The 12,708-nt window shown below is 34.8% G+C and overlaps 1 protein-coding gene across 1 annotated transcript in view; it reads right to left on the bottom strand.

The window, feature by feature from the left end:
• Window positions 1–12,708, bottom strand: part of LOC136811231 (glycoprotein-N-acetylgalactosamine 3-beta-galactosyltransferase 1-like) — a 68,160-nt gene that overhangs the window by 699 nt on the left and 54,753 nt on the right. The window contains exons 2-4 of the mRNA XM_067067844.1: window positions 3,135–3,511; window positions 2,132–2,262; window positions 319–510 (exon numbers count right to left, since the gene is read on the bottom strand). Coding sequence (XP_066923945.1) covers window positions 319–510; window positions 2,132–2,262; window positions 3,135–3,283 — 472 coding nt within the window. The 5' untranslated portion in view covers window positions 3,284–3,511. The remainder of the gene's footprint in view (window positions 1–318; window positions 511–2,131; window positions 2,263–3,134; window positions 3,512–12,708) is intronic.

Here is a 12,708-nt window from a genome sequence, read left to right as displayed (position 1 = left end):
AATCAAAAACATTTAATCAAACACAGATAAAAAGTGCAAAAAATTTTTTTAACTCATCTCCAGAATTTGCGATGGAAGTCAACACCATAAAAAGTTTAGCGAAATCAAACCCGCCCAAAATAAGGCTTGCCGCACAAAGCACAAAGATAGTTTTTATCATAAGTTATAACAGAACATATAAGAGGACACTACCAGCCAAGCCTAACGTTAACACAATGTCTATCTAACGACCAAAACATACAAGTAACAATTGAACAATTGAAGAAAATATCTGATAATAATATTATGAAGAGAAATTCTCATCAAATATGATTTCACCTTCTGGTACGTTCAGCCCTACTACTGGGAAATCTTTATCACCCTTTGAACTCATGAACAGCAGTGTATTACAACGTTTTCCCCACGTGTTCTTGACAGCTTGTGCTTTGGTTTTCAATGTTTTCGGTTGCGTCATAATCCAACATAGAATTCGAACTTTCTTTGAAAGTAATTTAGCAACTCTGTCACCACCTGAAAATGGCGAGAAAAAAGTTTCGTAGGTATTTGACCATCTTTATACGACATCATTTAAAGGGGCAATCCGCCACCACATAACACGGTTTGTTATTGTTTTTCTAAAACTCGATTACTTTTAGGGTGCATCTAGGGGAATTTCCAATAGAGGCGGAGTGATCGAGATAAGAATATCACGTGACTTTTGACGGGAAATTTGCATACACAGCATTTTTAAACAAAAGAAAGATCAACTTTTCTTTCTTCTTCCTGCACCGCGCGAGAACAAACTTTGAGAAATTCGATTCTATTGTTTTTCAGTTTTTTTAGCATAAGAGATCATGTTCCCTCAGGTTCCCTTCTATATCATATATCATTAACTAAAGAATTAATTTTGACTTTGTCCTTTAAACCATAAGATTTCTATCCCAATCGGGATTTCGATGGAAATTTTCTTCCCTACTTGTGGGAAGAAGTCTTGCCGAAGCTGTAAGATGGGGTTTTTTACTTCAAGCCAAGGAAGAATAAAGATCTTCAAAATAATTTTTGAGTTAACCTTTAGACGCCGAGAGACGTACCACGTACGTCATATATACAGGCCGAGAGACGTACCACGTACGTTTTGATACTGGGTTCCTTTCAAAGTTTAATAAAATAAAGACCAGTTTGAACTTTTCTGTAAAATTTAGCAGACAGGATAGGGGTGAAGGTTCATTCATTCAAAATTTTACGGGTCCTGCTTTTATACATCTCGAGATATTGGAACTCAATATCGGTGTATTTTTCAAATGTCAACAAAACATCGTTTTAGTGGTGGACAGAGGTTGTTTGATGGATTTTTGGACTGAAAAGTCATGTTTATGTCTGGTTTTTTCTTGGTTTCAGCATATAAATATCATTATATGAGATAGAGAACCTTTATTGGCAGTTTCTATGTGGTTTGAAGGGGTTTTAGGGGGTTCCTGACATACATGCCTATCTCTAGCTCCAACAACTCAGGGCTGTTTGCCTCAGTTTTCCACTATTCTGGTGTTTTATTGCTTGAATTTACATGATAGAGAGTCTGTTATGATTATTGTAGTAATTTTACAGGCTTAGGGTAAGTGCAGGGCCAATTTTAGAGCAAACGGGACCCTTAATTTACCTGTTGTGGCCAGAGTGTCGATTTGGTGGAAAAGTGTCTTCACCGAAACTTAGTCTGAGATGAAATGAGCTTCTTCAGCCCTGAAATTTCACACAATGGTGGCTTATAAATAAACTAACAAAATAATTTTTCTGGGACCATCTTTACCTTGTACCCACTTTTTTCATTCAATTTGTCAAAAAAAAGAAAAAAAGTGAAAAAATCGTAAACATGGAATTTTTACTGTTTTGATTTGAGGCTGTGTAATCAGGTTTAAAAGGGTGATGAGGCGTCTTTTTGGTATTATCTGAAAAAATAGATCCTTAGCATTTCAAAATGGGTTTACTTTTTACTTAAGCTTTAGCGGTTCAGATTTTATGACATTTTCCGCGAAACCTCCATTTTCATGAAAAAAACAGCGGCAGCAGCGCGCGCTGTTTTTAAAAACAGCGGTGTCTAAAGGTTAAGGAGACATTCCAAGTAACAAAGGTCCGAGTTATAGAGACTGTAAAATACCTTTATGATGTATAGAATCTAGATCATTGAATATGATTGGTTTATCAACAGGTTGAGGTTTGGAAGGAGGTGGCAAGTGTTTTCCTTCGTATTCTTCACTTAATAGCATGGCGTAATCTTCTTCCATTGCTCTATTGGACAAGAAACAATTACACGAAAGAATTACATTAGATCGTGCAACCATGAAGGTAGCAACATCGTCCTCTTCTATCCCAGTTTTATTTACGTTACTGATGGACGCATGTTTATCATCTGGAGCTATCAACAAGAAAAATTGAGCAGATCACCTGGGTGGGAAAAGAGCATTTCACGCCTTGGAATGTGCAGGAAATCCATCAGGGTGGGAAAATCATTCATGTTCTCAGGAGTGACATGTACTTTCCCCGACCAGGTGATTTATTTAATTTTTCCTGTGATAAGGAAGGGGGTACTAGGGTTGGTGAATGAGGGGTATGTGCAGACGGGACCTCCGAAAACCGACCCTTAGAGAGACCAAATTTTAGTGAAAAAGTGACCCTTAGAGAGACTTTTTCGAAAAATTTTCTCTGATTTTCAAAAATTTCCTACCCTTAGTGAGACTTTTTTATAATTTTTTCTCTCAAAATCAAATTTTTTTTCTAAAAATCGTGATTTTTCCCACCCTTAGAGAGACTACTTTGAAATTTCCTGATTATTGTAACCCTTAGAGAGACTTTGAAAGTTGAAAAACCCGACCCTTACCGTCCGCACATACCCAGCACCTATTTTTGCCTAAGTACCCCCCCCCCCCGGGATTGTATATAAACTTTTGCAATAGACCTCCGTTTTCTTTTCTCGTTAAGTCTAATATAGCACTACAAATTTTGAATGTACTGAGGTGTACTGCTTCACTCAATGATTAATCAAGGCTGTGCTAATTGGGATATAATGGTAAAATTTAGCAAGTTAGATACTCCTTCAAAATAACCATCAGATCAGGCAGGAAATTTAGATTGTACTGAAGAGAATCGGAATGAACGCTTACCTGCCAGATGGTGGTCCTTTGTTGACCAAATCTTTGGTTTCAGAAAACGAAGATTGTAATTCATGAAAAATGACAGCAATAAAGAAACCAAATGATAAACCAAGAAGAAACGCCATATGGAACTCTCTGCGGAATGATGCTCCAACCATCTTATAAATAGTATTGAATACAGTAGAGGTTCTTAATGTCTGTTGAACTTAGTTTCAATGAGTTTTGTTGATCAAATTTTCGGCATTTGTATACTGCTCAATTTATGATTGCCGTATAAAATATTCTCTCGTGTTCCAGATGTTCTTCTAGTCAGAAATCTTTGGTATTTGAGTATTATTCGAGAAATCCCGTTCAAGTCCCCATCTTCACTTTCAATTTTTCTTTACCTGAATATAAGATAAAAATGCTAGTAAATTTCTAAGTGTCAAGCCTGAAAATCGCAATAACAATAAATATGTTTTCTTAAATACTCCCGTTACCATTTACTTTAAGGATTTTGGTACTTCGAAAAGTATTCTACTGACATTAGTACTGTGTAGTTTCCATAAGTTGAACCTCTACAACTCGAATGTTTCCTTAACTCGAACAAATTTATGTTTTCTGTGCGTGTTCGAGTTACAGATACTCGCTAACCCGGTAATTATTTCCAAACTGTCACACTTTATATTGGGCCAGATCTAGAGACATACATTCAATAAATTTTTATCACTGTAGAGTTTCTAATAGCTAATGAAATTTACCAAAAATCATATCAAAAAGGATAATAATTTTGAAACAAAAATATCGGGAACAATTGTTCAAGGTTGATAAAATATTGTTTGAATAAATGTTTGTTAAATTCATTGAAATAGAAATTCTTCATCGTAAAAGCTTTTGAAAAGTTTGAAGTATTTTAGCATATTCATATGAAAAACTTCAACAGAATACGAAATTGAACTCGGTGACGCGTACACTGTTTGACCTCTTTAATTTGATTGGAAGATTTTAGACTAAACTCCAGACATAAATCAATAAAATATTTTCTATGGGTTTCAACAAGATTTAATTTCTATTTGGCGAGACCAATTAAATTTGTTGCTCTACGGGCAGATCGTCAGCAAAATATGAGTCGGTAGGTGGGTTAAATAAAAATATGATTTTCATTAATCAAGAAAGACTTTAAGTAATATTTTCAAATGTCTTAAATATCGAAAATTCATCATTCATCTTTGATGGAGTTTCTAATAAAATCTTTCGTGCAGAGATTTCATGATTCTAGAGTCTTTTTTCAAATTCTTTTTTAAGTGTAAATTTTTTCAATGACTACTTATTATTGGAAATTTCTGGCACAGGAAATTCAATATTATTATTTTTTCGTTTGCAGCAAATACTGGGTCGGCCGCGCCCGTAGAACAACAAATTAAATTGGTCTCGTCTTATAAAAACATATTTTTACATCCGGGGGGGGGACTCAAATCGAGTTAGCCGCCTTAAGGGTAGGTATTTCAAGACCCCTAAAATGTACTGCAGGGTATACTTTTGATAGTGCGCTACAAGGGTCTATTTTTTAGCTGGATGGACAATGAAAAAAAATTTTAAGGATATAACAAAGATTTTGAATGATAATTCTTACAGAATTGCAAGTCTGACAGTAGAAATCTTTATCTTTATAGTTTTGACTCGCACCCATTTCGCATTTTTTATTTGTTTTTACACCTTGTCGACACTTCATGCACATTTCCAGGTGACTTCAGCAAAATAAGACATGAAATCAAACCACACTTTAAGGATCAGAAACATTCAGTAAAATACACTTTATGATACCTTTTCACTGCTCAAGAGCTGCACTGTAAAGGTCCGATTTCGAATACCAATTATATGGTGGCACATGCCGCCGTTTAAAAATTGGATGGGCACTATCCGTTTTACATGTAAGCTTCACTGATACAGAAAGCCTGTTCCAAAAAGCTTAAAAACCATTCCACTAATTTAATTAAAAGCTGGTAAAATATGCTCATTCTAAAAGTCACTGTTTAGAAGAATTGAGAAAACGCAATTACTTTCACTGGCGGAGTTAAGACAATAGAGCAAGTACGTTGGAAACATGCGAAGGAGTGCAACGCTCGTTAAAATACAATGAAATCACAATTACAAATCTCTTCCTCTGAGTTCGACATGGTCTAAAACCGCCTATGCAGTCCTTTTTTCCACATGAAATTTCAACTTTTACATACTAAAATAACTTAACCTTAACTAATGAAATCAACTGATGACTTCTTGAAAAAGCAAGAAATCCAAGCATTAAAGTTTAACTTTTGCATATAGTTTCATCTTCTTTCACTTACGCCTTGATGTACATGGTAGAAAATCAATATATTGTTAAAGATGAGTCAAGAGGACTTGTAAAAGTTGGATTACAAGATGACAAGACTTGAATGGAAAATGTTTGTACGATTTACCGGTTATCTTACAAGGGTTTAATTGATATGAGTGACTGATAAAAACGTTAGAAAAGATTTGAAAGAAGTTTTGAAAATAGTGATGTCATTTTTATGATCTGGTATGGTATAACGAAGGAGATTTAAAGTGACATTTTATTCAAGAAATAAAACATCCTCATCACAAAGACCCAGTGGGGACGCTAAACCTTTGCACATCCCCTTCTCACAGACCCGGTAAGATTTTTTCAGCCAGTGGGGATATAAAAATAATTGACTGAAACTCGATGGGGATTGATATTCGCATATTTTTTATGGCTAGGGATTTCAATTCTTTTGTTTTCAAGTCAGAAAATTCAGTGGCGATGTGAAAAATAGCATAATATTTTGCAGTGAGGATTGGTTTCTTTGATTATTTTCAGTGGGGACAAAAATTGGAGTATAATTTCCCACCGGGGACGATATTTTGGCCGATTTTCCCAGTGGGTTTGTGAGAAGGGGGTGTTTTTGCAGCACCAAAATGTGAGATAAATACCCTGTAAAATGAACCTCATTGTATGCACTACGACCGGATTATCAAGAAAATGTTACATTTAAAGAGCTCCAATATTTACCACGTGGAAAACAACCGATTGAAAATAAAAAACAACAAAATTTAACAACATTCTAGCCGGATCAAAATTATATGTTATCAAACCAACAACCAAGTCAAACTGTACGAAAGTACTCTAACAACATATTAGATTCTTTAAGGTAATAAAAATCACCACGAGATATCGACCTTTATTTTGTTACAATGTTTAACATGAAGGAAATTATGATAGGGTCAAAACTCTTATAATACGACTTTGTTTAGAAAACATTCAAGTCTAAACTCCTTTACTTTTAAGAACAGTCTCAAAACCTTATAATATGCACTTTATTTGACAGTTTAATGCAAAACCTAAAAAAACAATAGATGTTTTGCCTTTAAAAAGATATTTCTGAGAGCATTAAAATTAGAGAAAATCTTAAAGTATCAGCTTTAACTCAAGCCGTACTTGGTCGATAACTGAATTTTGAAATAATTTGCTACTTTTTTTTGTGCCTATAAACGCCTATAGTTAGCTAGACGTTTTTATATTTTTAACAAAAACAAACTTTATGGAAAAGAGAATCCGGTAAGATTAATCATTAAATGACAGGAAACATGTCATTTCTTGAACAGTACCGCCATATCCCCGTAAATCCTGCCAATAGTGTCGAGGACTGTAAAAGTGGTGATTTACCGTTGCCCTCAGTCAGTCAGGATTTAGACAATAAGAACTCTTCAGAAAACACAGTATGTATCAACTGGCCAATCTCATGGGTTCAGGAGTGCAAGAGGTTCTTTCCCAAATGCCTTTTCAATTACCTTAAAGGAAGAAATTTTGGCGGAAAGAAAATTTGGCGGATTTGGCGGATTTGACTGAAATCCGCCAAATTAAGTTCCCGCCAAAATTTCTTTTTTCCGCCATCCGCCAAATTAAATTCCCGCCAAATTAAACATTTTGAAAATATGATCTCTTTTAAAGTGCTTTTGCTATTTTTTCGCTGTTTTGACGCCATCTGAAGGTTAAATGTTTAAGCGACCGCCAAATTAAATTCCCGCCAAAATTTCTTCCTTTAAGGCAGTATGAAAAACGAACATAAGAAAAAGGACAACCAAACCTATGGGAGCGTGATATTCCCATATTTTTCTTTAAAAAAGCAAAAGAAAATCTACCAAAACCACAGCCTATCGTTGCGTCAGGGTAATTCAATCCATAATTTTTCTCCAATTTTCAACGAAAATCCAAAAAATATTTAGGACACAGCCAGTATGGAAAATATTATGATACCTAGGAAAAGCAGAATACCAAAATCAATAAAAATTTAATAATTCTTAACAAATATCTGAATATTAACTGCCAATGTATCTAATTCATAAAAGTTAATAATTTACAGACCTTACAAAATTTACTGTTTTTCAATAACGAATTTAGTACCTAACTGTGAATTAAGAAATCAAACAATCAAAAGAAAATGTGCTTAGAGGCTTATTGTGTACCGTGATAAATATTTCAATATGATTCATAAACCGCTATTCACACAACATTGTCATATTGTATTCAAATTCAACATTTACATTATCGGCCTAAAAACTAGTACGCAGATATGTATTTAAAAAGGCTTCAAAATACAGCCTAACCTCTATACCTTTGATATTTTTTATCCCACTGGGGGGGGGGGTGCTCATAACCTTTTATGTTTTAAGCATGAAAAATGTTCTTAAAATGTTAATAATTTTCAGCTTTCTTGTGACTATTATACCCATAAATGTGCGCACAAAACCTTAACTTTTCTTAGAATGTTCTTATATTTTTCGGATGAGATGGACTTTTTATAAGATACTTTAATAATTGGTCATTTGAAATAATAAAAATGACGCGTTCTTTAGAAAAAGAAACGAAATTGTTTTGTACCAACCATATCAAATAAGAACTTGTAAAAACTCCATCTTGTACCATATTTTTGGCCTCGAAACCGTGTATTCTTATAAAGAACGTATAACGGTATATATTTAAGATTATTCAGGCGATCACTGGTGAAGAGATGTCAAAAGGCTCTATAAAGTCAAATGAAGCAAGATTGGATGTGAGTGCTAGGGATTTCTGGATTCCATATCAGAAGGCATTTTTCGATATAAGGGTGTTTAACCCACTAGCCGGACGTTATGGTAATATGGATATCGAGAAAGCTCACGAAATTAACGAAAAAGAGAAGAAGAGGGCATACAATGAGCGTGTGATTTAGATTGAGCATGGGAGCTTTACGCCCCTTGTATTCTGTTCAAATGGAGGTAAAGGACGCGAATGTAGAAAATTTTATCAGAGACTCAGCCAAATGATTGCTGAAAAGCGTGGAATTAACTACAATATCGTGACAAATTGGATAAATCGAAAGATTTCATTTGCCCTGAACAATTGTATTATCATGTGTGTTAGAGGTTCACGGTCATTGAGAGACCAAAACCTCACTGAATCAAATGACATTGAAATTGCTGAAGCAATTTCCAAAATCAATTTCTAAATTTTTATTTATTTATTAAATTTCCCAAACTAGCTATTTTTAAAAGAAGTTTATTAGAATTGTTTTATAGTGTACCGGGAATGCCTCCGGCTTTTATTATTGTATAAGTTAAGATAATATATTCGACACAACGAAAAAAAATATATTTAAGATTTGACGTTTCCAATAGGACCTTCTACTCGAAATCTTTCCGTCGGCCCCTTAGAGAAGACTGTTAGGGCTATTTCGGGGAAAGTTATTTACTATAACAGTTTGTATACAGCTTCAAGTTTTGCAAGGGTGATTTTTGATCCCTTTGGGTCTGTTTTGGTGCTCTTAACTTTGTGTGTTTAAAGCCTAAAAATGTACTCTTGAAATGCCATTATTTTCTGCATTTTTATGGGTATTTTTGTGTAAAAGAGCGCAAAAAGCCTTAAAATGCTCTTATAATGTTCTTAAATTTCTGGCCTCAAAACCGTATGTTCTTCCAGAAAAAAAACGCCCATTTCAGCCGAGCGATTTGACGTGTCCATTGGGACCTTACTACTTGAAATCTTTTCGCCGGTTCCTTGGAGAAGGCTGCTATGGTTATTTCGAGAGAATGATTATAAAAGTAACTGCTTACAATAACAGCTTGTATATAGGTACAAGTTGTGTAAGGGTGATAAAGAAAATCATCATAGCAAATATATTGTGGCTACATTTTATATAAGTGTTAAAGAGCTTTTCGTAGACAAGCAAATTAAAATAGAGCTTAGCTTTCTGCAAAGCCGCTTTAGAAATATAATTTGGCTCGATTTTGACAACGCTAAAATCTTTAAAACTATTAAACTGATATGGTACGCTCAATGAAAAAGAATAGTGCGAAAAGTGCTAAGAAAAAAGACCTTTTGCTTCGATTGTTGTTTTGACTGCTTTTACCACTCTCAAATACAATACTACCATTCAAATTACCTTCAAAAAGTACTCAAAAACTTTAAAGCTTTAAGCACATGGTTTTGGTCAAATGACGGTCAAATTTATTTTCAGTTGTTATTGCATCAATCCAATGACTTCTGGGATTCGAGGTCATTTGACCCTATGAAACTTAAAAACAGCCTCATATTTTCAGACAACCTTTGGTGTAGACCTGACCGCAGTGCAAACGTAGAGAATTCGACTACGGTGCGCAAGATCGTGGGTCCCAGTAAGGATGATACCAAAGACTTCGTATTAATTAGTACAAAATAATACTTGATGCTTTCTGATTGATGCTCCAAAATTAAGATAAAGACTAAGGGTTAGTGGAGCAATCCAGGAAGAAACAGTGTCACCCTCTCTTAACATAGCTATCGAAAGAGGGAGCCTTCAAAGTCACCTTTGACTGTGGTGAGCTTACTTACTTAATTGCAGTAGCGTAGACAAGGGAGAGTCGCAAAATTTTTGTGGGAGAGCAGATTTTTTTGACACTATAATTATAATTATCAGATATATAATTACAAAATATAATTACTGTGTCATAAAAATCTACTCTCCTACACAAATTTCCCGCACCCCCCCCCCCTTGGCCACACTACTGAATTAGTCCTGATAAGTCTATAATTCGTAAACGCAAACCTTCTGAAAACAACTACAACGTATTCAAGTTTAGATTTCATAAAACAACCTTTTCCACATATCAGACATTACAACACGTTGACATGAATGTGTTATTATACAAAGAGTCCCTAGAAGTCAGTCAAGTCATTTTCCGACCATCAAGTGACGCATAAATGAAAGTGTCTTGTTACATTTTATTCTTTTCAAAACTTGTTTTTCTTTGATCTTTTAGTAACCATTCATTAGAATAGAATAGAATATATTTTCGCTGTCTTAGCATCAGGACAACTGTAAAAGGCCAAAACCGAAGCAAAACCAAACTGGAAGCAATTTTAAAAACTTAATAACCCCTAAAAATTAGATTACTCTAATAAAGCTGGTAACCTATACATAAATAAAAAAAATTAACAATGCTAGGACGAGATTGAGCTATAAATAAAATATGTAGGATTAGATTTAAGGAGTAAAGAGGAAAAATGAAAAGGATAGATTATATTCTCCTGTGTATTCCTTTAAAAACGTTAATTTTAATGTTAAACATTGACACCCTTATTCAATGCTGCACACTACACGTTTTTTTTTGTAAGAACAAGCTATATAAGAACATAAGGCTTTAATGGCCAAAATGTTAAGAACAAGTTATGAACATTTTAAGGCTTTGTAGACCCTAAAACATCTATTTTCTTTGGAAAACGAACAAAAAATACTCTCATAATAGTGAAAATAAGAATATGTTAAGAACATTTTTAGGCTCAAAAGTCAAGAAGTTAAGAACATCCATAGGCTTCAAAATTTTTGAATGTTTTTATAAAAAAACAAACGTGTATTCAATGCTATACAGTATCGATGTCTAAATCTTATGATTTTAAAATTCTTACTACTGTATCGACAGCTCTGGGGGATCACTCATATGGTCCGACCCACGGTATGTGCCGCCCTCAAGGCTAGGTTTTTCGAGACCCTTGAAATGCACTGTAAGGGAGTACTTTTGATAGAGTACACTGCAAGGGTGTCCTTTTAGCTGGATATACTGTAAGGGTGTATTATTTTGGGGGCTGCTGAATCACAAGTCTGACAGTAAAATTCGGACCTATCTTTATAGTTTTGACTCGCACCCATTTTAATTTGTTTTGCACATTGTATCGACATCTTAGGCTCATTTTCAGATGAATTCAGCAAAATAAGATATGAAATCAAGCTACACTGTAAGGGTCAGATACGTTCGGTAAAATGCACTGTAAGGGTACCTTTTCACTGCTCAAGTGAATGCACTGTAAAGGTTTGATTTTGAAAGTCAATATTTTGACGGCACATGCCGTTGTTTAGAAACTGAGTGCCCCCCCCCCCCGGATTGACAGGGTTAGGAATATAGCACTAGTATTGTGCATACCTTATAACACGTACATAACGAGTCTTAACCCTCCGACCATCCTGTTTTTTAGTAGTTGGCTGAAAATCTCAAGATTGACAAGCGCTGTTCCGCGGAATTGTTACCAGTGGTAGATATGGATATATACTAAACACCGGCCAGAAAAGTCCAAATAAGAAATACAGTGGCCCAGGAGCTTAAAACATTCTTTTTAGCAATATAAACAAGAACAAAAAATGGAAGTAGTCTATTTCTAAAACAACTCCAAGCTACACGTTTTCTTTTATTATAAAACATCCAAAATCCAAAAAAAGCCTCGGGATGTTCTTAACCTTTCGAGTTTCAAGCCTAAAATCAGGCTATTTAGAGCAAAATAAGGGGTCCTCTCTTTGACAGCTGAAAATATTCTTAAAAAATAATAAACGAGGGGTCCTAATAAGGTCCGGGGGGAGTAGAGAATTTGCCGTTTATTTGGAACCTAAGAGTAACTTTTTTTTATAAAAAACGTGTCATCCCACCACCCCGTTCAGGAAGCATGAAACCAGCCAAGTAATAAAAAATCAAATGGTAAAAATGAAAAGAATGAATCACTCACTGTTATTAAGTTTCAATAGCCGAATCCAAGACAATATTATTACGATGGTAGCAACTCATTATGGAACTATCGAGATTTTACCAAAAGTATCCAAACATCTTTTTACATTTTAATTTTTCGGTTTGTTTTTATTTTTATTTGACTAAAACAAAACAAAAAAACGTGACAACATTATCATCCCCAAATTGAAGCTGCCAGGAAAGTTAACATTTCACCTTATTTGAACTTGGACCGTCCGATGGATTTTAGCTTCTAAACTCTGCTGATTAAGCTTTCAAAGGCAAAAACTCCATCTTCTCTTGGATAAAGAGTTTTACTCGATACACCTTTTCGACCGTAGTCGCGCGGTCAGGCGCGTGCCACTTTATTATTTAATTATCCCCCTAAACTCGACCCAATCCTTTTTTACACCTTTTCCTATTGTTTTAGGTGCGAAAGAAGACTGGGAGGTTTTTGGGTGGTAAAACGGACAAAAAAATGCCCGCGCAGCAATTTTTCGAAAAGGTGTATTTCTGATCGATACAGAGAAAAACTTCTCTGATTGATATGGAGAGA

This window comes from Clytia hemisphaerica, unplaced genomic scaffold (assembly GCF_902728285.1).
Source record: "Clytia hemisphaerica strain Z4C2 unplaced genomic scaffold, Clytia hemisphaerica genome assembly, whole genome shotgun sequence".
NCBI lineage: Eukaryota > Metazoa > Cnidaria > Hydrozoa > Leptothecata > Clytiidae > Clytia > Clytia hemisphaerica.
This window is presented reverse-complemented; position numbering and strand designations above follow the sequence as displayed.